General features: G+C 51.5%; 1 protein-coding gene across 1 annotated transcript in view; it reads right to left on the minus strand.

Annotated features, from left to right (window-relative positions):
• The window catches only part of CCDC142 (coiled-coil domain containing 142), a 138,645-nt gene that overhangs the window by 21,680 nt on the left and 89,361 nt on the right, over nucleotides 1-27,604 (minus strand). Inside the window, exon 10 of the mRNA XM_086964351.1 lies at nucleotides 17,924-18,101. Coding sequence (XP_086820477.1) covers nucleotides 17,924-18,101 — 178 coding nt within the window. The remainder of the gene's footprint in view (nucleotides 1-17,923; nucleotides 18,102-27,604) is intronic.

Below are 27,604 nucleotides of genomic sequence, written 5' to 3' on the forward strand. Positions count from 1 at the left end.
GATGGAACAGGTAACAGATGATGTTCTGAATAGAAGCATCCAGCGGATCAATGTTGTGGTTTGCACAATAGATGACAAACCGCTTCCATTTTGCCGCAAAGCAGGCTCTAGTAGTGGGCTTTATTGCCTCCCGAATGATGCCCATGCAATTGGGAGGAAGGTTGAGGTAGCCAAACTCTAGGACTTCAGGAGCCAGATCGCCAGGTTGAGCTGTTGTGGATCTGGGTGCTGAATGTCGCCATGGCTCTGCGTTAGAAGGCTGGGTGTGAGATGTAGCCTTTGATGCGGTACCACGGACAGTTCCAGAAACGTGGTGTACCATGGTTGGCGAGCCCACGTTGGAGCAACTAGGATGAGAGTCATCGAGTGCTGCCTGAGTTTGCGTGCCACCAGCGGAATCAGAGGTGCTGGGGGAAAAGCGTACGCAAATTTGCCTGACCAGTTCATCCATATCGCATTGCCCTGCGACTGTGGGTGTGGGAACCTGGTGGCGAAGCTTTGGCATTTTGCGTTCTCCCTAGTGGCGAACAGGTCTATCTCCGGATGACCCCACCTTTGGAAGTACGGTTGGAGTACAGATGGATGTATCTCCCACTCGTGCATTTGGTGGCTGTGCCTGCTGAGCAGGTCCGCCATCTGATTGTCCTTGCCTGGGAGATGCTCTGCCATGAGGAAGATGTTCCTCTGAATGGCCCACTTCCACATGCTCTGAGCCAGATGAGACAGCTGTGTGTTCCTCCCTGCTTCTGAATGTAGTACATGGCCGTCATGTTGTCCGTCCGGATCAACACGACCTTGTTGCACAGATGTACTTTGAATGCCTTTAAGGCCATGAAGATCGCCATCAGTTCCAGAACATTGATGTGCATCTTCCCTTGCTGTTGCGTCCATAGTCCCTGCACCGTGTATTGGAGTACATGCGCTCCCCATCCCTGGAGAGAAGCGTCCGTTGTCAGGATAATCTGTGGCACAGGCTCTTGAAAAGGTCGGCCCTTGCAAAGGTTTCGTGGATTCCACCAATGCAGAGAGTTGTATGCCCGACCGCTCACCAACACTAGGTCTTTCAACTGGTTGTGAGCCTGCGTCCACTGACGTGCTAAGCACTCCTGAAGCGGACGCATATGTAGTCTCGCGTGCGGAACAATGGAGATGCAGGAGGCCATCATGCCTATCAACTGCATGAACACTCTTGCTGGAAGCGAGTGTTGAGGTCTGAATTTTTGGATCAGCGATTGAATGCTGTTGATTCTCACTGAATTCGGCTGTGCTGTAGCCGCCAGAGTGTTTATGGTCGCACCCAGATACTGCCGTATGTGAGCGGGCTGGAGATGGGACTTTGGGTAATTCAGTGAGAACCCCAGATCGTGCAGAAGGTGAATGGTTTGGGACACGTGGTCGGCACACTGCTGGGCTGACTTTGCTTGAATGAGCCAGTCGTCCAGATACGGGTAGACGTGAATGTTTTGACGTCTGAGATGCGCTGCCACCGTTGCTAGGCACTTTGTGAAAACCCTGGGTGCCGTGGTGACCCCAAAAGGCAAAACCTTGAACTGGTAGTGTTGGTTTTGTATGGTGAGCCTGAGGTATTTTCGGTGTGAAGGATGTAGTGGAATGTGGAAGTACGCATCCTTCAGATCCAGAGTTGCCAGGTAGTCCCCCTGTTGAAGCAGTGGAAGAACCTGCTGCAGCGTGAGCATGTGGAAATGCTCCGATAGGATGTAAAAATTGAGTGGCCTGAGGTCTAGGATGGGCCTGAGGGATCCGTCCTTCTTTGGAATCAGAAAGTACAGGGAGTAAACTCCCACACCTCTTTCCTGCAAGGGCACGAGCTCTATTGCCCCTTTTTGCAGCATGACGTTGACTTCTTGCTGCAATAAGTGCAAGTGCTCGCCGGACATAGGACGGTTTTTTGGGGGTATGTTGGGTGGAGTGGATGTGAGCTCCAGACAATAACCGTATTGGATAGGTGTTCTGACCCACCTGTCCGTGGTGATGGACTTCCACATGGGCAGGAACTGCTGGAGTCTCCCCCCGACCGGTGTTGCGTGGTCGGGGGGCAGTGACAAGGCACCACTGTTTGTTGGCGGTGGAGGACCTGGAGCTGTTGTTCCCACGTCCTCTGCCTTTGACGTTGTTGCCATGGTATCCACCCCGACCTTTGTTGGAAGAAGTTTGGGTGTTGCTTTTGTAGAATTGCGTTGACTGTGAAAGTTGACCCCTTGAGGTGCCTCTAGTATTGAAGCGACGAAAGGACCCACCCGAAACTGCTGGGATTGCAAGGCACCCATAGACTTCGCAGTGTCGGTGTCCTTTTTCATCTTCTCGAGGGTGGTATCAACCTCGGGGCCAAACAGGTGGTCTGGGTTGACCGTCTGGTTCAAGATGGTAGTTTGAATGTCCGGCTTGAACCCAGATATCCTTAGCCATGCATGTCTACGAAGCAGAACGCTAGTGTTAATTGCTCGCGAGGCGGTGTCAGCCACGTCCAGAGCGCACTTAATGGAAGCATTGGTGATAAGCTTCCCCTCCTGTATCAACATCTCTGCCGCTTCTTTATATTGATCGGGTAAGTGCTGTAAAAGGGTCTCTAGAGTATCATAGTGTGCCCTGTCATAACGCGCTAGTAGCGCCTGTGTGTTGGATATGCGCCATATGTTGGCTGCCTGCGCCGCCACCCTTTTCCCAGAAGCCTCAAATACTTTTGATTCCTTGTCTGGGGGAGGAGCATCACCCGTAGTTTGTGAGTTGGCTCGTTTGCGTGCATTGGAGACAACCAGGGAATCCAGAGGCAACTGTCCTTTGATATAAGTAGGATCAGTGGGCGCTGCCTTGTACTTCTTGTCGATTCGTGGGTTGATGACTCTTGCCCGGGTGGGCTCTTTGAACACCTCAGCCGCATGTTTCAACACCCCTTTCAGCATCGGCAGAGTTTTTACAGTTTTTTCAGAGACCGAAAAGGTGTCAAAGAGGAAGTCGACGTCCACTGGGTCAGCATGGAGATCGACGTCGTGATTGGCTGCGGCCCTCTCAATGAGGGCATTGAAAGCCGCAGAGTCCTCTGTTGGGGAAGTTTTGGCTGAGAAAAGCTGAGGCTCCTGCCCCGAATGCGGGTCCCCAGGATCGCCACCTGCAGACCATGGTTCAGTCACATCCTCTGGGTCTGAGTAGACGGGATAGCTATACTCATCCTCGTCGTTGCCGTCACCCTCCTCGACATGGGAATGAGTGGGTGAAAGTTCTTGAGCCTGTGGTGATACGGCTCCATAAAGGCAGAGGCACCAGCAGAGTCCATCTTTCTTTTGAATGGAATCTTGTAAGGCTCCAATTGTGGTTCAGGGGTGATCTTTCTCTTGAGGAGAGAGAGCCTGCCTGTGTTGGCGTCGATGAAAACTTCTTGACGCTCCTCTTCTGTCAGTTGTCGCTGCCGTGGGCTTGGGACCACCAACGATGGCTTCGGCGTCGCAGACACCTTCACGGGTACTCAGGCCCCTGATTTTGCTGTGAAAGCTTTCGGCGCCGTCTTTGGTGGCAAGGTGAAAAGAATAGGCGTCGGCGCCTTCGCCGGTTTCTCTAGAGGCTTGGGCGGCACAGGGTCCTTTGGTTCGACTGCTGCGGCCCCCTCCCTAATACGTTGAAGGGACTCCGTAACCTTCTTAGTGAACGAGGCGGAGGGACGCACCGGCTCAATAGAGTCTTTTGCAGCTGGTTTCGGGGTGGCGACCGACGATGCGCTCTTCGGAGTCGACGCCGTTGCCCCCTTGGCTTTGTCGAGTGGAAGCGAGGCAGTGAGGGACTTGGGGTCGTCCTGCCGCTTCTTTGGGTCGAGAGTGGGCTTCTTATGGTCGTCGACCTGCTTCTTGGGATCGAGTCGACCCTTATTTGCGTCGACCGTCTTCGGCGCCGATGCAGATGCGTCGGTCCCTTTAACCTTCGGCTTCGATACAGTAGCCTTTGGGTCGGCCATTTTGGCGTGGCTCTTGAGCTCGACGGCCATTTTGGATTTCTTCGGCGCCGAGGCCTCCGAAGTCTTCGACCCGACCAGCGGGATCCGCGCTTTCGGTTTCGATACGTCTGGCGTCGAGACTGTTGGTTTCACTTTCGATTTTGCCTGTCATGGGAGTGTCGCCGTATCAATGTCCGTGGCCGGGCAGGAAGGCGGAGCGGTGGGACGGGTATCAAGGTCTTGGGTAAGGCCCAAAGGCGATCCCTCGACCTGGGCCTCAGAATGGTGGATGGCCCCGGAGTCAGTCTGAGGAAGCTCCTCGTCCGAGCTATCCTCTACGGTGGCAAGGGCCCCGTCGTCGTCCCCTACCTCCTTGACAACTTCATCGAAATCCTCGTCCTCTGCGTCGTAGTCGCCCTCGACCTCCGACGCTGGGTTAGATTCCGTGATCTCCTGGATAGCGTCGTCCCCGACATCCTCAGCGTCGAAGATGTCTGTAGGAGGTGGTGCAGATCGCTGGGCCTCCAGGCGCGCAGCTCGGCAGAGCTTGAGTGTCTTTTTGGACCGGAACTTGGAACAGGCCATACACTTGGCCTCGTCGTGGTCCGGCGACAAGCACTTGTTGCACACCGGGTGTACATCGATATGCGGATACTTCGAGGCACACACCGGGCACCGTTTAAATGGGCTTCGTTTCATGATGGAAGAGGTTGGAGCGTCGAGTAGGCCCGTCCGCGCCGAAAGCACGCGGAAGGGCAATGTCAGTTCGGAGCCGAGGAAATTACGAACCCGAACGAGAGACAATACCGACGCAAGTCCTAAAGAGATTTTGGTCTTAAGGAAAGTAAGTTAACAACTATCGATTCCGACAGAGGGAACCGAACACATCCGAACCCAATGGCGGAAAAAAACAATCTGGGGATGGAGTCGATGCCCATGCGCACTGTAGTCCAGGGGAGGAGCCACCTATCTCGTGATACTTCGAAGACTCTTCCAGGACAACAATGTGCAATCATCCGGACCCAACACTAGGCGGCGATCTATGCACAGATATGAATTCAGCAGCCCACATGCCTCGAACGCTTCTTAAAGAGACAGTAATCTTCAAGGATGGTCTGAAGATTGTTTTTCTTGTTTATATGTCAGATGGCTTTCTTCCTCAGTAGGAAAGGAATGCTTTCCGTTTTGTAAGGTGCCTGCACTTTCATGACAAGAATTTTTGGGAGCGTTTTTCTTGATACTTCAGGAGATTCATAGGATCTTTCTCTCCTTTTATATGTTTCCTGAGAGGCCTGTGAGGTAGAGCTCTCCTCATCCTCAGAGACATCAGATTTTTCGGTCTCTGAAGCCAAATCAACAACCTACCCTCTCTATCTTTAAGGGTTTTGGTTATGAAGGTCCTACAAATCTTGCAGTCCTTTACCTTATGCTGGGTGCTGAGACAGTAGATACAGTTCTTATGGGGATCTTCAGCACTGCAGCATCTTCTTAATGCATGTTCCACACGACCTGAAGACAACTTTCTTTGAGGAATCTAGCATTTTGACTAGATATCTTGTAAATTGAAGAAGAAACTGAGCAGAGCTCAGGAAGACTCCCTTTCACACGACTTGAGGTAGAAAATCTAAGGAACCTAGCATCTCTTGGGAGTGTACTACAGGGTGCTGTCGACCTGATTGGATACTACTTAAGTTTGGTCCTTTTTACAAAAGAAAATGGATAGGCTATTGCAGAGATTGCTCATTGCATTGTAGCCTATGATAGTATTAAGGACTGCTTTTATAAGTATACTGTGAGACTCCCACTACGACGACGGGGATGATTCAAGCATGTGAAACACAAACACCAAGACCAAATTCCACAACTGTATGACAGAAGTTGCGAACGGGATGAAGGACAACTACCCGAGGCTCAACACAGACAAGACAGAGGTACTGATTTTCAGCAACAAAAGCTCCCCATGGGTAGTACCCTATTGGTATTCAGAACTTAGACCTACTCTTACCCCCACAGACCACCCTAGGAACCTAGGCATCACTCTGGACAACCCCCTAACCATGACGTCTGAGGACAAATACGTCTGCTGCTCCTGCTTCTTCATCCTCTGCATGCTTCATAAGATATTCACATGGCTATCCCAAAGCTCAAAATGCACCATGAACCCAGGCCTTCCTCTCCAGCTGACTAAACTAGGGAAAAGTTCTCGACGCAGAGATTGTAGTTCACCTCCTCCGAAGAGTACACATTTTAAAGAACATTGCAGCCAGACTCGTCCTGGATCTCCCAAAAATGAGCCCACATCTCCCCCTATCTGAGGGAACTCTATTGACTCCCTGTACAGAAACGTGTCAGTTCAAGCTTGCATACAAGGCCTACACATCTGCTGACCCACCTACTTGAAACACTGCCTGAATGTCTATCAGCCCACCAGACACCTCTGCTCTGCATCCCTTTCTATAACCCTCATGCCAGCATACAACGTAGCAGATGCACATATCGCTCAGTCGCCTACCTACCAGCAAAGACATGGAACGAGCGAGCATTTGATCTCCAGACCTCTCCATCTCATCTAGAGTTCTTAAAGTCCCTGAAGAGCTGGCTGTTATACCTGTCTGGCCTTTTGCGTAGCCCCTCCTATTAATAATTTATGTTATCCCCTTTTTGCCCCTCATACCCTTTTTATCTTTTTGTGTCCACTAGATTTTTATGGTGTTGTCCTGGGGGATAGATGCTCTTTTTGCCCTCATGGTTTTTACCTCAGGCCTAGGAGCCTGGTCTGACTAAAATCCACCTAGATCTACAAAATGGAGGGCAACAACTGCCATAACTGCCATTCTGGTGGCTGGACCCATAGGGTAATAAAGAGACTTTCCAGAACCTTCTGGACTTTGCTGGACCTTCGGAGGGAGACCTATATAAGGCAGGATGCAAGGCAGCCATTTTGTGTTGTCCAGTAATTGCTAGAGAGTGGATCTGGTGAGGAGAGAGGCGACATTGAGGAGAGAACAGTGCTTGTCCAGGAGTGAAACTGACCTGTGGGCGGACTGAACTTCTGCGCTGACCTGTATCTGCCCATGTTGACCAAACCCTACCAGGGATCCCACTCCTAAAAGCCTCAAACGACCTCTCTAGAGGATACTGAAGTCTTTGAGGTTATTGAATGGGGACGCGCTTGTGAGGAGAAGCCTAACCCTGAAGAACGCTTTCAGCAACTGCAGCACTGAGAGTCTTCCCTGAAGTATTCAAGGAGCTAGCGCTATCCTTTTCTGAATCTCACCGTGTCCGGGAACCGGCCTGCCATCTCGAAGCTCCGCGTGGGGTAAAGGAACTGTCTAGCTCCGTTTTCCCCGACGAGCTGGTGAAGTGCTGGGAAGTGTCCGCGGAAGTGAGCCGCGTCAGAGGAAGCGGATCGAGTGAGGCGGGACCCCGGCGTGAGGAGCAGTGAGGAGGGAGCAGCCAGGCGAGAGCGTCAGAGGAGGTGCGGCCGCGACGTCTTTGCGCATGCCCAGCAGTCGAAGAAGGATCGCCAGGGGAAGTATCCCCGCATCGACAGCTGCGCAGTCTGAAAAGGGGCCGTCGTCTGAGGAGAGTGACAGGCGGTGAGACCGGGCCATCGAGTACCCCGAGGCAAGAGCTTCCCTACCCAAGACTGTGGCGGCAGGTAACCGGAGGGCCGACAAGCGCCTTCCGATCCCGGAAATCGGCACCTTAACTTTCACCGGCGAACAGCAGCAGGGTCAAGTAAGCCGGGGCAGCCGTTCTGGAGGGAGGTGGGACCCGTCACGGGTAGCGTGACGGAACGCATAAGAAGTACCGAAAGCCCTCCTCAGGTAGCAGACTTTTTTATTTTTTTTTTATTTTGCGGTATTTATAGAGCGCGACACTCATCCCAGGGGATATCACGGCGCTGTGAACCAAAAAAACTACTGAAAGCATGAGCTGGAAGGTTAGGTTTTGGGAAAAAGATGTGTTTTCATTTTTTTTCGAAACTGAAAGTAGTTTGTGGTGTGTCTTAGATCGGTAGGTAGATCGTTCCACCTTTTTGCTGCCAGGTAGGAAAAGGCACGACCACCTGTTCGGGCTTTATAGATTCGTTTAGGTTTGGCCAGGGCTGATTGACTCGACCTTAGATTCCTGTTGGGGACATAGAACTCGATTCTCCCTTGAAGAATTGTGGGGCCAGTTTTATGTAGGGCTCTGTGCGCATGGCTAAGCAGTTTAAAGGCGGACCTCTGGCGCATGGGAAGCCAATGGAGCTTCTTCAGGCATTCCGATGCTGAGTCTCGTTTGCCTTTGTTGCAAACCAGTTTGGCCGCCTGATTTTGCAAGATCTGAAGGCGGGAGAATAGTTGTTCATTTATCCCTTCGAATAGTGCGTTGCCATAGTCTAGGCGGCTAGTCTAGACTAACCCCCGAGTGGGAACAGTGAGGAGAACCCCTTGCCTAGATATCTGGGTGACTCTCCACCTGAATTAAGTTACGTCCTGGTGAATATCTAGCCGGCTCTGGAGGGAGAGAAGGGCCGATCTGGGGATAGAGAAAGAGGGCAGGGCTACAACTGTCCTGGAAATCCAGCGCTCTATCACCAGGGGGGGGGGGGGGGCATTACTTAAAGAGAGTCTTAAGGTCAGGTGGGAGTAACCTAGAATTAGAAGGATAGGAGGGTAACTACCAATCCTCCCCTTCTTTTAGGTTGTGTAAGGGAGCACGTTCATGTTAACCCTGGAGCTGGAATTGTGAGCTGAACTGCCTTATATGAAAATATCTCTGAGATTGTAATGATCAAAATTCAGCCTTTCTGAGCTTGTAAAAGTGCTTGTTAATTACAGAAAATCGTACTAGAGCTAGTGTGTGTGGAAAAATCTTTTTAAACCACAGAAGCTGAACCCTATGTGATTGCTAATGTTTTGACCAAGAAAGGAAAGGTAATAATGACTTGCGAGAATATTTGACGTATTGAAACCTGTTAATAAGTCATCAGAACAACAAAGTATTATTTTTATAAAACAGCTCGTATTTTTCCATAAAGATTGGTGTAGTGTCATTTTTTAGTGGAATTGCATTGAGTTACTGCTGGGTGGTGTGCAAACTTTGCACTTGTGTTTCTGGAGTCTGACTGTCTTACCCTAGGCCAGGCTACCCTAGGTGGCTTAGCAACTCTAGGTCCAACACTGGCTATTCGGCTAATCAACTACAACCTGCCAGCGCCTGGATACCACATGGGTGACAAGTAGTGCTCTATAAAACTACTGATTGATTGATTCCCTTCAGGGAAAAGGACCACCTCAACAGTTCACAGTTATCTCCTCTGATCTGCATGAGCCACCTGAAAGACCCGTGGTTGGTTAGAAATTTGAACAGAGTCCCAAACAAACAGAGCCTAGGCTTCTTCAGGGACTAGACCACAGCAACACTTCCCTCTCAATGGTACTCCAATGCTACTCTCTGGGAGGAGTGGTCTACTAATAAAGGCAACTGTTTTTTCCTGGCCCTCATCATTTACCTGTGACAACACTTCCCCATTCCCATGTTCTGAAGCATCTGGATGGACAATGAACTCTGTGCTGTAGGCAGGTGAATGTACTTCCTTCATGGTGCCAGTCAGACCAAACTACTTTCTTTGGCTGTTTCTTAGGGGTGTGTTTGGTCAGGGGTGTCACAATGGTGCTATACCCCTATACATATCTCCTGTAATAATACCCAGTCAGGCCCACAAAGCCTCTGAACTGGGTTAAAACGTGGAGAGGCTCTAAATGCTCTTCACCTATAGGGTCCTACAGGCCCCTGCCCAGTTTGGCACTTACTTGCCTTAGTATTTAGGCCTGTTTGTTGCAGGGCCTGAACCACTTGCTTCAGCTTCTTTGGTGGATCTAAATATAGCAATATAATACAGACCTGACGCACTGAAAGCTTCCAAACCAGACAGATCCCCGTTCTGTCGGCTTTAGGATGCGCCTGGTGCATTTCCCAAGCTAAAGGACACCACTTTAAAGTGAAAGTGCCCCTTTGTGTAGAAAGCGGTACAAAAGGAGGTGGTGATGGACGGAGCATCTGAATCAATCAAACACTCACACCCAGTCAAAAGATCTGGGTTTAATCCATCACCGTTCTTTAGCCCACTCTGCCACCCCAGTTCAGACATGGCTATACGCAAATTAGTCTGACCCTGTGCCTCATGGGAACAGTCCAGCCCGAACTGCCAAGCCATGTCTTCCCTGGACCAGAAACAAGCTTCCGAGGACCGGTTTCTGGCATTCCAGCCGTCTTCAGCCCGGCTTGTTTAAATCCAGTGGCAAAGTGAGCAAGGGACTGACGTCTGGGCATACCCTGCCACACTTATGGCGGCCAAAAGCGGTACAAAAGGGGGTGGTGATGGACGGAGCATCTGAATCAATCAAACACTCACACCCAGTCAAAAGATCTGGGTTTAATCCATCACCGTTCTTTAGCCCACTCTGCCACCCCAGTTCAGACATGGCCATATGCAAATCACTCTGACCCTGTGCCTCATGGGAACAGTCCAGCCCGAACTGCCAAGCCATGTCTTCCCTGGACCGGAAACAAGCTTCCGAGGACCGGTTTCTGGCATTCCAGCCGTCTTCAGCCAAGCTTGCTTAAATCCAGTGGCAAAGTGAGCAAGGGACTCACGTCTGAGCATACCCTGCCACACTTATGGTGGTCAAAATCAATCAATCAATCAAAGACATTTATAGAGCGCACTACTTACCCGGAGGGTCTCAAGGCGCTAGGGGGGGTGCTGCTACTGCTCGAACAGCCAGGTCTTGAGCTTCTTCCTGAAGGAGAGGTGGTCTTGGGTCAGGCGCAGGTCGGGAGGGAGGGAGTTCCAGGTCTTGGCGGCCAGGTAGGAGAAGGACCTTCCTCCTGTTGTCGTTCTCCGGATGCGGGGGACGGCGGCGAGGGCGTGACTGGCTGATCGGAGGTGGCATTTGGGAGCGTAGAAGTTGATGCGGTTGTTGAGGTAGCTCGGCCTTGATCGTGTAGGGCTTTGTGTGCGTGGGTGAGGAGACGGAAGGTGATTCTTTTGTTGACGGGGAGCCAATGCAGGTCTCTTAGTTGTCCGGAGATGTGGCTGTGTCGTGGGATGTCGAGGATGAGTCTGGCCGAGTCGTTCTGGATCCTCTGGAGTCTCTTCTGGAGCTTGGCGGTGGTTCCGGCGTAGAGGGCGTTGCCGTAGTCCAGTCGGCTGGTGACGAGGGCCTGGGTGACCGTCTTCCTGGTCTCGGTGGGGATCCACCGGAAGATCTTCCGTAGCATGCGCAGGATGTTGAAGCACGACGAGGAGACGGCGTTGACCTGTCTGGTCATGGAGAGGGAGGAGTCCAGGATGAAGCCCAGGTTGCGTGCGTGGTCTGTCGGTTTGGGTGCGGTGCCCAGGGCGGGGGGCCACCAGGAGTCATCCCAGGCGGAGGGCGAGGAGCCCAGGATGAGGACTTCCGTCTTGTCCGAGTTCAGTTTCAGGTGGCTGGTTGTCATCCACTCGGCTACGTCTTTCATCCCTTCGTGAAGGTTGGCTCTGGCGGCGGCGGGGTCGTTGGTCAGGGAGAGGATCAGCTGGGTGTCGTCGGCGTAGGAGATGATGTTGAGGTTGTGTTGGCATGCGATGGCCGCGAGGGGGCTCATGTAGACGTTGAAGAGGGTGGGGCTCAGCGAGGATCCTTGCGGGACGCCGCAGATGATTTCGGTGGCCTCTGACTTGTACGGTGGTAGTCGGACTCTCTGTGTTCTTCCGTCGAGGAAGGAGATGATCCATTCCAGTGCCTTCTCCTGGATTCCGACGTTGCTGAGGCGCTGCACTAGGGTGCGGTGGCAGACAGTGTTGAATGCCGCGGAGAGGTCTAGGAGGATGAGGGCCGCTGTTTCTCCGTTGTCCATCAGGGCTCGGATGTCGTCGGTGGCAGCGATGAGGGCGGTCTTGGTGCTGTGGTTGGCTCGGAAGCCAGACTGTGAGGGGTCGAGGGATCCATTCGTCTCGAGGAAGGCGGTCAGCTGTTTGTTGACGGTCTTATCGATGACTTTGGCTGGAAAGAGGAGCGAGATGGGGTGGTAATTCTTGAGTTCGGTGGGGTCCGCTGTTGGTTTCTTTAGTAGAGCGCTGAGTTCGGCGTGCTTCCAGCTCTCCGGGAAGGTGGCGGTGTCGAAGGAGTTGTTGATGATGTCCCGCAGGTGGGGTGCGATGACAGCGTCGGCCTTGTTGAAGACGTGGTGAGGGCAGGGGTCGGTCGGAGATCCGGAGTGGATGGAGTTCATCATGCGGACGGTGTCTTCGATGCTGATTGGAGTCCAGGCGCGGAGGGTGGTGGTGGGGGGCGTTGGTGCGGTCGTGGCGTGCGTCGGTTGAGTGCTGAAGCAGTTGTGTATGTCCGCGATCTTGTTGTGGAAGTAGGAGGCGAGGGAGTTGCAGAGGTCTTGCGAAGGGGTGATGTCGTTGTTTCCGGCGTTGGGGTCGGAGAGCTCTTTCACGATGTTGAAGAGTTCCTTGCAGTTGTGTGCGTTGTTGTCCAGCCGGTCCTTAAATGCAGTTTTCTTGGTGGCGCGGATCAGTTGGTGGTGCTTCCGGGTGGCAAGCTTGAGGGTGGTCATGTTGTCTGGTGTTGGTTCCCTTCTCCAGGCTTTCTCGAGGGCTCGGCAGTTCTTCTTGGAGCTCTTGAGTTCGTCGGTGAACCATGGGGCCTTCTTGCTGCCGGGTCTGCTGGGCGGGGTCCTCAGCGGGGCGAGTTCGTCCGCGCAGTTGCTGATCCACTTCATGAGGTTGTCGGCGGCCTGGCTGGGGTTCGCTGAGCTGGCGGGAGGGTGCTGGCTCAGGGAAGCGGCGAGCTGGTCGGCTGTGATCTTGTTCCAGCTTCTTCGAGCAACCTGTTGCTGGTGGTGGTGGATCGTCGTTCTTCTGAAGGTGAAGTGGACGCAGCTGTGGTCCGTCCAGTGGAGTCCTGTGGCGTGGCTGAAGGCGATGTCTTTGCTGGATGAGAAGATGGCGTCGAGTGTGTGTCCAGCGAGGTGGGAGGGGGTGGGCACCAGCTGCTTGAGTCCGAGGTTGGCGAGGTTGTCGAGCAAGGTGATGGTGTTCCGGTCGTTGTTGTTCTCCAGGTGGAAGTTGATGTCCCCCAGGAGGATATAGTCAGCGGAGGGGAGGGCATGCGGGCTGACGAAGTCGGCGATGTCCTCGCTGAATTGTGTGCGAGGTCCCCGGGGTCGGTAGATCAGGGTGCCTCTGAGGGTGGTCTTCGGGTCGGTGTGGATCTGGAAGTGTAGGTGTTCGGCGGTAGTCAGGGTGTCGTCGGTGTTGGTCGTGATCTGGATGGTGTCTCTGTGGATGATGGCGACGCCTCCTCCCATCTGGTTGGCGGTGCGGTCCCTCCGGGTGATCTTGTAGCCCTCTGGGATGGCGATGGCGATGTCGGGCGCTGAGGAGTCGTTCATCCAGGTTTCCGTGAGGAAGGCAACGTCAGGAGCTGTGGTGTCGAGGAGGTTCCAGAGTTCGATGGCGTGTCTGTGGACGGAGCGGGTGTTGAGCAGGATGCACTTGAGGTGGTTGCTGCTGGTGTTCGGCTTGGCGGGTGCTGGTGCGAGGCAGGTCCGGATGCAGGAGAACTTGCAGGCGTGGCAGCTGAAGGGTCCGTGGGTGCGTCTCGGGGTGGCACGGTAGCATCCCGGGATTCGGCCGGTGTTGAGTGCGTTGATGGTGGCGGCGTTGTACGTCCGGCGGGCGGGCTGGAGTCCTCGAGTGCCAGGGGTCCTGGCACTGGGCGCGGTCCAGGCGCGGACGGGCGTAGACGGGCTTACCTTTGGCGCACCTTCGGCGCTCAATCGGTGCTCCCGCTGCACGCGTCCGCTGCGCGGTCGCTCTGGGGGCGTCATAAGAAGGGAGCGGTGAGGGAGGGTCCGCTGGGAGGCGGGTAGCGCAGGGACCAATCGGCAGGCGGGGGGGCGGGTTCGGAGCTGCTGCGGCGGGAAAAGCTACGGCGGGAGAAGCTGGGGGCTCGGCTGGGGGCTCGGCTGGCGGCCCTGCGGCGGCTGGGGTGTCGGCTCGGCTTCGGTGTCTGGCAGCAGGTAAGGAGGAGCAGGCAGGGGGTGTGGGGGCGACCAGGCCGTGGGCGCAGTGGTCGCTCCTGAGCAGTGGTGTTGGACCCCTTAAGAAGGGAGCGGTGAGGGAGGGTCCGCTGGGAGGCGGGTAGCGCAGGGACCAATCGGCAGGCGGGGGGGGCGGGTTCGGAGCTGCTGCGGCGGGAAAAGCTACGGCGGGAGAAGCTGGGGGCTCGGCTGGCGGCCCTGCGGCGGCTGGGGCGGCCCTGCGGCGGCTGGGGCGTCAGCTCGGCTTCGGTGTCTGGCAGCAGGTAAGCAAAAGCGGTACAAAAGGGGGTGGTGATGGACGGAGCATCTGAATCAATCAAACACTCACACCCAGTCAAAAGATCTGGGTTTAATCCATCACCGTTCTTTAGCCCACTCTGCCACCCCAGTTCAGACACGGCTATATGCAAATCAGTCTGACCCTGTGCCTCATGGGAACAGTCCAGCCCGAACTGCCAAGCCATGTCTTCCCTGGACCGGAAACAAGCTTCCTAGGACCTGCGTGAGGGCTATCTGTCAATAACATGAACTCAAATCAAAGGTGCTTAGGTACTTAGCAGCCCCTCACCTGTCAATGAGCTCATTAGCTCCCAGGATGGGGTGGGCATCAGTCATGGTGACTACATTAAGTCCTCTGCAGTCCACTCAGACTCATCTCAGGCTTCCCACCTTTGAGTTGGGTTTGGTTACCAGCACCACTGGGTAGGTCCAAAGACTGTGACTCAATCACAGTCCACCCCGCCAAATCTAGCATCTTTGCAACCTCATTTTTCATTCAAGACTTTACCTGGTAAGACAACTGGTAGATTTTATTCTTGACAGGTAAACGGTCACCTGTGTCCAGATCATGAGTACAACACTGGGTCTTACCTGGTGCTTGAGAAAACAGTTGGGCAAGCTGTCCCTGCAACTGGTGACAGTCCCTCTGCTGCTGTTCGGTTAGGGTGGAGACGAAGACAACTCCATCCACTGAGCCATCTTTGCACACTCGTGAAAGAGAGCTCCACTTGTGCCAAGACAGAAGTGACTCCAAAGATTGGTTGACCAGCCTCCTTTCAAGCTTCGGGAGCACCAAAAGCTAAGGAACCCTGCCCTTCCTGAGAGCCCAGCTGCCTAGGAACGGCTGTCTGCCACTGGACATTTACATGCCTGCTGGGTGACCAAGTCCTGACTTGATCGAGTTGCCCCCCAGCCTGTGGGACTTCTAGCCAAAGTCCGTGTTAAAGCTAGAACCCAGAAAGAAATCAATGGCTTACCTGTAAGTAACTGCTAGACTTGCTTTAACTGGGAGACCAGTTGACCAGTGGTGACTGGACTTGTACTGGACTCCCAGAGGGCGTCATAGGAAATTGAGTATTGAGGCGGAATACGACCCATGAACGCCAGGAAAACTCACTGCATCTTGCCTGTGTCTTAATCATCTCTGCATTCTCAGTAGCCTGCATCACCAGCATCAGTACCACTTCTTGGCTGGACCATGTTAAAGGAGCAAAAGACACTAACGACGCTAGGATTGCTGGAACTGAAAGATAACTGCCTACCTGGACCTAAGTGGTCTGTCCTAATAAAGACAAGTAGCTGTTCTAGCCAGTTGGCTTTTAATTGCAAAAACTCTTACAACAGTTTATTGCATCTTTACAAAAGAGTCAATTTACCTTTGAACAATCATATAACCAGATTTGCTTAACCCGTTCCGTGCTCCCGTCGGCCAACGGCCGACGAGAGCACTACTTGGCTGGTGCTGCGCATGACCGTTGGCCGTCGCAGCCCGCCTGTTTCTTCGGACGTTCCGCACTGGCGCGGAACGTTCGAAGCAATGAAAGGTTAATAGATTTTTGGCATTTTGCTATTTTGAGATAAAAGATACTCTTGTATCTCTTGTTTTGGTACTTCTAAATACTTTACACTTATTCCTTCGATTAAGCCTGACTGCTCTGGGCCGGTGCTACCCAGGGCTGAGCACAGGTTTATCAAAAAACATAACCAAACTTGATCGAGCCTGTGACATTATTACATGGTGAGATCTCACAACAACAGTATATAATAATCAATTTTTCTACAAATAATATTTTACTCTCTGATGATCTACATATGTACTACTTATGCAGTGTTGATGAGAAAATAAATATGGCCCAATAACATGCTATTGATAAATTTAATTCACAAATGTATTCTACAGAGTAAGGGTCAGTCTCCATGTTATTACTACAATACAGCATTTTGACAACAGAAGAGACTTAACTGTTGCACAGAAATGAATTTGCCATGATGTGACCAAGAAAACAACTCGGCTAATAATCAATCAATCAGGGATTTATAGAGCGCACTACTCACCGGTGAGGGTCTCAAGGCGCTGGGGGAGGGCATATGAGGGGGCAGCACCGGATCATTCGAAGAGCCAGGTCTTGAGATTCTTCCTGAACGTATGCAGGGTCGGGAGCATCTGATGTTCACACGGAGTTCGTACCAGGTCTTAGCTGAGATGTAGGAGAAGGTTCTCCCGCCTGTCCTGTTTCTGCAGATGCAGGGGACCTCAGCCAGGGCGAAGTCGGCAGAGTGGAGGTTCCTCTTGGGTACGTGGAAGAATACTCTCTCGTTGAGGTATTTGGGCCCGATGTTGTTGAGGGATTTGTAGGCGTGGGTGAGGAGTTTGAAGGTGACCCTCTTCTCGACGGAGAGCCAGTTGAGGTACCGTAGGTGCTGGGTGATGTGGTCTGGTCGTGGGATGCCGAAGAAGAGTTTGGCTGGGCGCTCTGGAGTTTGTGGAGTAGAGATTTGTTGATTCTGGCATAGAGGGCGTTCCCGTAGCCCAGCCTGCTGGTGAGGAGAGTGTGGGTGACGGTCTTTCTGGATTCGGGGGGGGGGGGGGGGGGGTCCATTTGAAGGTCTTGCGGAGTATGCAGAGGATGTTGGAGTATGTGGAGGCTATGGCGTTGATCTGTCGGTTCATGGCGAGGGAGCAGTAGAGTATGATACCAAAGTTGCGGGCGTGGTCCGTGGGAGTGGAGATGGGGGGTATTCCAAGGGCTGGGGGCCACCAGGTGTTGTCCCACGCAGAAGGGGTGGATCCGAGGATGAGGACTTCAGTTTATTCCAAATTGAGCTTCAGGAGGCTGCTGCTCATCCAGGCTGCGACATTCTTCATTCCTTCCTAGAAGATGTGTTTGGTGATGTTGGGTTCCTTTGAGAGGGAGAGGATGAGCTGGGTGTCGTAGGAGTAGGATACTATGCGGAGTCCCTGTTTTCTGCCGATGGTTGCGAGGGGGGCCATGTAGATGTTGAAGAGTGTGGGGCTGAGGGAGGATCGTTGGGGTACCCAGCATCTTATCTCTATGGGTTCGGAGAGGATGGGTGGGAGTCTGATTCTTTGAGTTTGGCCAGCGAGGAAGGAGCGGATCCAGTCTAGGGCAGTTCCCTGTGTGTCTGGGTCGTGGAGTTTGGTGGCTAGTGTGTGGTGGGAGACGGTGTTTAAGACTGCTGAGCGGTCTAGTAGAATGAGGGCTGCGGTGTGGCCCTGGTCGAGGTGGCTTGGAGGCCTGATAAATGTGAATGTCTCTCAATGGATGGATGTAATCCCTTGTGCACTACTTTGAGAAAAAAAACCTTTATTTATAAATACTACACATGACACTGTAACACAGCATAAATCATATATGCAGATGTAGTGTTCTATATGCTGTTTACAACCATTTCATAAGTGGCAGTTATTCCCCACACTTAACAGCGGTAATAAGTAGAAAACCTATCTGCATACACATTATATATACATTACACATATTAATTAATGCTATATATATATATATACACACACGTGTGTCTCATGTCTGATAAGTATTGAAGACATCACTCTAGTATACATTCAATGTTAATGCTTTCGGGAAAGTTGCTGACCTGAACGTTATTTTATGGCGCAGGATATGGTCCATCCAGGCTTCCATGAACACCCCGAGGACTCGCGTCAGTGCAGCGATTTGAGACTCCTGTGGGAGTGATTGGACGCCCTCAAGAACTTGGCAAACCACACTCTGTACAGCGGCGGTGGCATACTCACTCGGCTCACTAGGAACATCTATGAGCAGAAACAAAAATATTTTACACAGTGAAAAGCAAAACAATTACAAAATTAGCAATTAATGACTATTAACAGTGTAAAGGTTTCCCTTAGCGCCAGGATGCTCCTTCCAGAGCGACAGTTCGCGCTTTATAAATACCAAATACAAACTGTCGTCTGCAACCACAGATAAAGGTTTGGTTTACACACAGGAACTGTGAGTTTTATTGTCTCACCCACATCTGAACTGACACAAATCATCATCTCCCAGTTACTTAAGGTAAACTGCAGTATAATAGGATGTTTTACTCTCAAGGATACTATTAAGAACCTGCCTGACAATCTCCGATTTTCTGCCACTGGTTTGCTAATAAAAAAAAAGTATTATGCAAGCAACACATTTTTGCACACTTGGCTCAAGTGGCTTCTTCCTTGGGGAATGACGTTAAAAAACTACAGTTTAAATTCTGAAATATGAAGCTTTCTTGGTAAATACTTCTGATAAAGTAATTTTCTATAACAATTTATGGTACTGCTCTCGGGTCCTTGCTGTGTGCCCGGAAGAGATGCATACATGGCAGCATCGCTCTTGTGTCCTTGCCGTGAGGGTACCTGAGGAAATGCACACACGGCAAGGACCCAAGAGCGATTCTTCTGTCCAATCCAATCCAAAAAGCTTTATTCGACAAAGATGTCATAAAAGCACAATACATAAAATAAATATTTCAGGGATCACAGTATAAATGCACAATTAAAACCATATTAGGTATTATTAAAATCTAACCTCTGAATGATAAAATACAATTAATACAGTTTAAAATGACTGGTAATACTAAAGCTTAAAATCTATCTACAATGCACGAGGTTAAAGATACAGGGACACAAAATTTAAATCATGGCTGGTAAATACATAAGCAATGGTACCATGACAGAGCCAGTACCTAAATGCGTCTACTCCCTGTGTCCATGTGGAGAAAAGCCAGGGCAGGGACAAGCCTTCAGTTAACCGGGAGTGACTGCGACCTAATAGCCCAAGTCCATCCCAAGAACTTTGCTAGTGCAACAACAATGGGAGTCGATGTATCCGTTCGCAATAGTCTTTGCGACACACTGTTGCTTCTGGTGCCCAATAATCTCCAAACAGGCATCAGACATGCTCTACGAGGGGCAGCATATGCAGGACAAACAAACAACATGTGGGCCAATGACTCCAGATGGGCCTGACAAGCGGGACAAGGTTTGTCGCCCAAGCTAACCCATCTTCCTGTGTAAGATCTTATTGGTAGTGAGCTCACACAAAATTGGGAGTATAACCTCCGGTTGTGTGGCTTAGTTATTATGTCCCAATGCTGCTTCCGACTTGGTGTTGGTTTAGCGACCCTTGACACTGACTCAGGTAGGTCGCTCCCCCAAGCCGCACAGCACCACCTGTGTGACCGTGTCCCCCTGCTCTGCTCTGCTCCGCTTGGGCTCCTCATCCTGAGTTGTGTGCCTCTGCAGCTCACATTGCTGATTCTGTTCTGTTTTTTGTGCCTTATATTTTTTTGACTCTGGTGTTCTGTTATTTTTCCTTTTGTTTTGTTCTGATTCTGTTGTTCTGTTTTTGGTGCCTCTTTGTTTTCTTTTCTCCCCGCCCCGTTCTCCGCCCGTTACCCTGTTTTTCCTGCCGCTGCGTCCCCTGTGGCCCCGCCCCCTGCCTGCCAATTCGTTCCCCGCTCTAGCCTCCCAGCTGCTCCTCCCTCCCACCTCCCCTCATAATAGCGGCCGCGCGTAGCTGGCGCGCTGAGGGCGCACCTAAAGGCAAGCCCGTCTTCGTCCGGCCCGCGCCAAGCACCAGACCCCCGCGAACGCCACACCGACCGCCGCCACTACACCGCCAGCACCCTCCACACACTCAACACCGGACGGCCGCACACCTGCTTCCTGGCCACTCCGAAGCACACCAAAGGACCCTTCTCCTGTCGGAGCTGCAGCTTCCCCAGCCTCCGAGCTGCCAAACCGCCCACCGCGACAGTACGCAACCACCTCAGATGCATACTACTGAACACCCGCTCCGCACGCAAACACGCCATCGAACTCTGGGACCTGCTGGATACATCCTCCCCGGACGTCACCTTCCTGACCGAGACCTGGATGAACGCCTCCTTGGCACCCAACATCGCCATAGCCAACCTGTATGTCTACAAAATCACCCGCAGGGACCGCACCAACGGAGTAGAAGGTGGATTCGCCATCATCCACAAGAACACCCTCAGTGTCTCAACCAGCACCGAAGACACCCTCAACACCACCGAACACCTGCACTTTCAGATCCACACCGACCCCAACACCACCCTCAGAGGAACTCTCGTCTACAGACCCCGGCCTCAGTTAAGCCACTCCATCGCCGACTTCGTCAGCACGCACGCCCTTGTCTCCACAAACTACATCCTCCTTGGAGACCTGAACTTTCACCTCGAGAACAACAACGACACCAACTCCACCACCCTGATTGACAATCTCACCAATCTCGGACTCAGACAGCTCGTCACAACGCCCACCCACTCCGTCAGCCACACGCTTGACCCCATCTTCTCTGCTAGCACCCACGTCATCTTCAACCACACCACCAAATTCCACTGGACCGACCATTGCTGCATCCACTTCACCTTCCGGAAATCCACCACCACCACCGCACTCAACAGATCAACCGCCGCAGCTGGAGCAAAGTCACCAAAGACCAGCTAAACACCACCCTTGCCCGAAGCCCACCCGTCGACCCCACCAACTCTAACACCAACACCCGCAACCTCCGGCGATGGATTGATGACTGCGCCAACACTCTCGCCCCAATCAAGAAACCCTCGAACAGATGCACTAACAAGAAAGCCAGCTGGTTCACCGCGGACCTCCAGGCCTCCAAGCAAACGAGAAGAAATGGCACCACGCAGCCCACAATAACGCCATTTGCAGACACCATCACCTCATCAGGTCCGCCAAAAGGGCCTCCTTCAAGAACAGCCTCGACAACAACGCGCACAACAGCAAAGAGCTCTTCAACATCGTGAAGGAACTCTCCAACACCAACGACATCCCACCATCGCTAGACATGTGCGACTCCCTTGCCACCTTCTTCCATCGCAAGATCGCAGACATCCACGACGGCTTCAACAACCGGGCCGTCTCGACAGCCACCGACACCTCAGACCCTACGGCCACCACCCGCATCGATCCCCTGCTCACCTGGACCAACATAAACGACGATGACACCATCAAAATCATGAACACCATCAACTCTGGCTCTCCGTCAGACCCATGCCCACACCGCATCTTCAACAAAGCCAGCACCACCATCATACCCCATCTCCGCAAGGCCATCTACATCTCCTTTGAGACCGCAAACTTCCCGGAAAGCTGGAATGACGCCAAGATCAACGCCTTACTCAAGAAACCCAAGGCGGATCCAAAGGACCTCAAAAACTTCCGGCCCAACTCCCTGCTCCCGTTCCCGGCTAATGATCACCGGATCACGGAGGGGAGAGCCTGCGGTTGTGCAAAGCGGCATACTGATGCACAGCCGATGACTTCTGGATGACCAAAAGACTACGGAGGGGAGAGACGGAAAAGCGGCGTATATGGTGGGGGTTTACATCCTCTACTTAGCCCTCTCCCCTGTGCTGCTTACTCCGTTTTTAGGAACTTCTCCATATCTCAATATTGTGAATGTGACCATTTTGCCTTGGATAACTACATTTAGCCCTGAACCCCGATTCAGCTGAAGACTACTTAGGTGGTTAGTAATTTAAATGCATCCACTTGAAAATGGCCACTGCGCTGGAACACCCAATTGAAGCTCCGGGGGCTTGCATCACTCTTAGGTGAAAAGCCCAGACTAAAAATTGACTTCACCACTCCCGAAACGGTAGTCTACAAGCCAGCTGTATAGTACTATACAAATGGTACACCCTGCGCTGAAGAATCTTATTCACTGAGCAACTCTTAAACAGCGGGTCTACCAATTGTGAAGCTCATCCTTCGTTAATTCTTCAGTGTACCCAACACCGAAACATCTGGCTCCCATGCTTCGAAAACATTGCACACTGTTGTAATAGCAAATCAAGAATAATAATGAGGCTTTAGCGCCATCTACTGGCCCTTTTTCATACATCTGCCAGTCAAACAATCTTAAACCAAGTTAACCATGATTTAACCTCCTTCCTGCTCTACGCCCATAATTCTGTCTGAATACTACTCCCAGTTAAGCTACATGAAGGCATTTATAACAGAGAGATTAAGCCCTCCGAGCCAGACCTGTGGTTACTCCCCTGGACATCAAAAAAGCCCCACATTGACCAGCAGTCATCCCCGCGACAATCGCGGGGCCGGCGGAGGCCCGCTCCACAGAGGCCCTCCCACGTCGGTCCCGTCTTCTCCACTACTCGGAGGTCCCGGTGAGGCGCGTCCCGCCATTTTGACTGCACCGAGCTGCCATCTTCCCGGGCAGAGTCCCGACCCCGGCGATCCACGCAGCGGCACCATAATCTGAGGGGGCACCTGATCGCGGCGACCAAGACCTGGAAGCCCGCCACCGCTCATTGTTTCATCACCATCCTCCTGGGGGACTCGGCAAACTCAGCCCGCCTGACCCCAAGATGGCACCCGTGGAGCGCCGCGAGTGAGGAGGCAGACACAGCAGCCCCCCTGGAAGCGCTCACAACACCATGGACATCAGGTGAGCCGAGGCCCCCCCATATATCTCCTGCAGCGGCGCTTCCCTGGCTGAGGGGTCCGGCGAGGCCTCATTGTTGAACTGAATACCCCCTCCTAGGACTGCCACAGGAATTGCTACAAGCTTAGAAACAAAGGACTCGCTTACTCCAGCTTTTTCACCCATCGGAGATGAACAGTCTCACTGCCCGCATTCTCCAACAAGACAATACAGCCCCCAGGCAGGAGTTACGTGCCTCTGTCTGTTCAAACCTTATGCAACCTTCCCCCTCTCTGCTCTGACTCTTTCCAGCTTCTGTCCTCTGCCCTCCCATGCCCTTGCCCTTTGTCCCCACCCTGTTTTTCTGTGAACCTTAGACAGACTCCCTTTCGTCTCTATGGTTGTCTCTTCCCTTATCCACACTCCCTCTCCTCCCCTACCCCCCACTACTTTCCCTCGCCTTTCACTCCTCCCCTAATTGTATTGCTGATTGTTTGATTTAATGTTTCTTGTTGATCTTCTTCTAGTATATTGTTGAACCACATTGTTGCACTTCCTGTCGTCTCTCCTTTCGTCTTCTACCGCATCCTCACTCTATTTATGTCTCTCCCTCAGTCCTCTCTCAATGTTTTGAGACTGAACTATTTTGTCTGATGCCCGATGGAGCTACTTGGTTTAGCTATAGGAGAGATGGGCCTTGGATTCCCTGCTTGGTCGTCACCTACCCAGTCGGTCTTTAGGCAGACTTCTTTTCGTCTCTCCTTATTTGTCTCTTCCCTAGCCCCTATCCTCTCTCCCCTGAATCTCTCCCCTTGCCTGCTACTCTGCCTATTCCCTGTCTGTTGTGCCCTTTTGACTAAGCACTCCTTCTCCCCTTTTTGGGGAAAGATCCAATATTTATACTCTGGAGTCTCAGCGAACCCGCTGAGTGAGTCCACTGTGCAAAGGGAGCCACTCACACTTGAGGTATGGTATGGCACCCTTGCCAAAGCACTCCCTCTCCCCTTGTTGGGGAAGGATCCAGTTTGTAGGCCTTGGAGTCTCAGAGACCCCTCTGAGAGAGTCCACTGCATAAAGGGAACCTCTCGCAATAGAGATAGGGAAGGGATACCACTTCCCTTGGGATCACAGCTTACTGGACTTTGGACGTTGCCTTGACTCGTCTACCGGTTTGTGTCCCTGTCACCCTTCCCCTCTTCTCCCCAGGCTATGTCTTTCACCCTCCCCTCCTCTTTCCTACCTTCTTTATCTGTCTACTTCCCCTACTCCAACCCCCCCCTGAATCTCTCACCTTGCCTTCTTTTCCCCGTACGTATTTTGTGCTTATTGTTTTTCTCGACCTTACAAGTAACTATGTTGCCATGCTCTTAGAACTGTTTAACCTTTGTAACGATGTAACCTGTAACTTTGATCTGATTCTCATGTAAAGCGCTCTGATACCTCCGGATCTAGCCAGCGCTATATAAAACTTTTTTTTTTAAATAAAAAATAAATAAATAAAAATAAAACACTGTCAACGGACAACTGACCCACTACCTCGAGGAGAACAACATCCTGAACCCATCCCAGTCCGGGTTCCGCAGCAACCACAGTACTGAAACTGCCCCCATCGCCGCCACCAATGACATCAGGGCCCTGCTGGACAACGGCAAAACCGCGGCCCTCATCCTCCTGGACCTATCAGCCGCCTTCAACGCGGTCTGCCACCGCACCCTAAGCACGCGCCTCCACAAAGCAGGGATCCGAGACAAGGCTCTGGAATGGACCACCTCCTTCCTCTACTGCAGAACCCAGAGCGTCTTCCTCCCCCCCCTTTCCGGTCCGCAGCCTCCAAAATCATCTGCGGCGTACGCCCAAGGATCATCCCTCAGCCTGACATTGTTCTACTTCTACATGCCACCGCTCGCCCACGTCACTCGACTGCAGGACCTTAACATCATCTTACACTGACGACACCCAGGTGATCTTCTCCCTCACCAAGGACCCCCTCACCGCCAAAACCAACCTCCACGAAGGAATAAAGGCCTCCCCACCCTACTACGGCAGACCTAGAACCTACTAACCTTCAGGAGGCTACTCAAGACCTGGCTTTTTGAGCAGTAGTAGCAACCCCCCCACCGCGACCCCCCCAGCGCCTTGAGACCCTCACGGGTGCGTAGTGCGCTTTACAAATGCTCTGATTGATTGATTGATTGGAAACAACCTGTAAGTGAGGACGAATCACTGTTTCTGTAGATGTTCTGGGTTAGCCACCACCGGTATTTTGCTTTTAGGGTCATCTTAGAGGGGAACGGGTACATGTTGGATTTTCCCACAATGTTGGTATTCCTATACTTATTAGGGAGGCTTTAACCTCCCACAACCATTTAATTTTGTTAAAGCGATCTGCTCTAATTAGGTCCTTAAGGCCTGCAGCGTGTTGCGTTCAGGTGTGCACCAGATTCTACGCCAATAAAGTAGAGGACATAATCTTGCTATATCAGCCAGTGCTTTTCTCCCTAAATCGTAAACCTGTGGACGCACTGGGGTGCTTTGCGGGAGGCTGGTGATCTTACGTAGGAACCTGTTTTCTGCTACAGTCAATTTGGACAAATTCTCCTACCCCCAAAGCTCTGCGCTGTATTTGGCAGAGCTGATCACTTTCATATTGTATATTTGAAGCACCCGACTCACTGGTTTTGTAAGAAAGGTGTTAAATTCTGTTTGTAGAACTCCAGATAGTTGTTGGTGCTTCAACGTGGCCATGTCAAGCTGTTGATTCCACCTCAAGTCCTTCTGGATAATAAGCCATAAATATGTAAAGGCATTAACTTGCTCTAAAGGACTGTTATTTAACAAAATGCCTCCTTTGAATGCTCTATGATGGGTTAAAATACATAAATTTCGTTTTTGACACATTCATTTCCAAGCCCTGTACAAAACAGAACTCCTGAAAAAAGTAGCAGAGCTCGCTGGAGACCGCTCGGCGTTTTTGAGATAATTAACGTGTCATCCGTGAACATTAAAATAGGAATTTTTATGACTGCTAGGACTGGGGCGTCAGTGGGAGTAAGCTCCAAAAATGTTGCAATACCATTAATAAACAGGAAAAATAGAGTGGGTGCCATAAAGCACCCTTGTTGTACACCTTTCTCGATGGGAATGGGATTTGTACCATTACCCTGTGAACCCCAACAGATTTGGGCATAATTGTCCTCATGAAGTCTAGCAATAAGAGTTAGCAATTTGGAAGACATCCCCATCTCCTGCAATACTGCCCATAATTTGTTACGGCGACGAGGTAAAATTCTGACTCAAGGTCCACAAAGGCAGCGTACAAGGTGCCTTTGCCCAGGACCACTGACATCCAATATAGTAAGATAAATCGAAACACCTGGTGCTGGTATGCGCCAGCATGTAATGGGGATAGAATACACCTCTCATCTATCCAATCTTGGACCTTATTTAGGACTAGCCGCCCATTTATCTTTTGCAGAGAATCTATTAGGCTGATGGGCCCATAGTTACCAGTATGAGATGTATCCCCTTTTTTAAAAACAGGGATAATCTCTGCCCCTTTCCAAGAATCGAGGACCAGGGCATCCTGGGCAACTGCATTATCCAGCAGAGCTATATACCGGCACCATTTGGTTTTTATCATACAGAAATATGTAGGACGGGATGGCGTCTAGTCCCGGAGCTCTCCCACCCGCTACCACTCCTAGAGCGATGTTGACATCTGCCCCGTCAAAGAGCCTGTCTTGATAGACTCAACCAAATCACCCTCGGATAGGCTATGGGCCTATTGGGGTTTAAAATGGTTAACCCATTGGTCCTGGGTAACATGATTGTGTGGCGATAATGGCTGGCCACCCCTACCCCATTTTACTATGTTTCAAAACTGTTTGGAACTCTTGCTGGTAACTGCCCGTCTGAGGTCCGGCCATCTATTTTCGTCCCATGCTTTCTTAGCCTTTTCCTGGGCACTCCTGTATATTTGCCTGGCTGTACTATACGAGGGTCTACTGCTTAAATCGAGGCCCATAAAGAACTGCGCACCACTCTACATTCCTCATTAAACCATTGGCACGCTTTCTTTTGCTGCATTTTTTGTTCTTACAATGCTTCACGAAGTGAGTACGAAGATGGGCAAATAATTTATTATGAATAGTAGTTATGTGCTTCGAAACCAAGGAAATGGCCGCACAATCCTCTAGCTCACCTATTGCGCAATCAACATCCATAGTGATAGTGTCTAAGAGGTCAGGCTTCTCTAATATCTTCACCCATTTTAATTGTTTCATGTCATTTGTAGGGATGACATCAAGAGTGCGCAGTTTGCTACCTTGGTGTGTAAATACCTTCTGTGGCAATAGATCAAACGTGGCACACAGAGGATTATGCTCGCTCTCTAGCCGATCCCTCACAATCATATCCTCAAAGGTATGCCATAGCTGCAGATTAAATATTGACACACTCAATGCGGCTAGCACTGTGACCATAATTAAATGTGTTTGCCCCATGTCTGTCTGATAAACTTCTTCCACATACCGCCCGTAAACCTTTCTCTAGACAAATGGAATTCATTTGAATTGCCACATCCGGCCATTTGTTTATGGGTGATAATTCTAGTTTAGGAATACCCCGCTGGGCGTCTTCCTCACCTATACGATCATACTCCTCGTTTCCCAGGTGCTCCAAGGACGCATTAAATTCTCCTGCAATTAGGACTTGAGATTTCTGGGAATGCAGATTTAATAAATCGTCGCAAGCCACTAAAACATCCGACTTCTTCCCCTTTGTTCCTCTCACATAAATATTATAAAATATCAACAATACTTAGTGAACCCAACTT

This window comes from Lissotriton vulgaris, chromosome 3_2 (assembly GCF_964263255.1).
Source record: "Lissotriton vulgaris chromosome 3_2, aLisVul1.2, whole genome shotgun sequence".
Lineage (NCBI taxonomy): Eukaryota > Metazoa > Chordata > Amphibia > Caudata > Salamandridae > Lissotriton > Lissotriton vulgaris.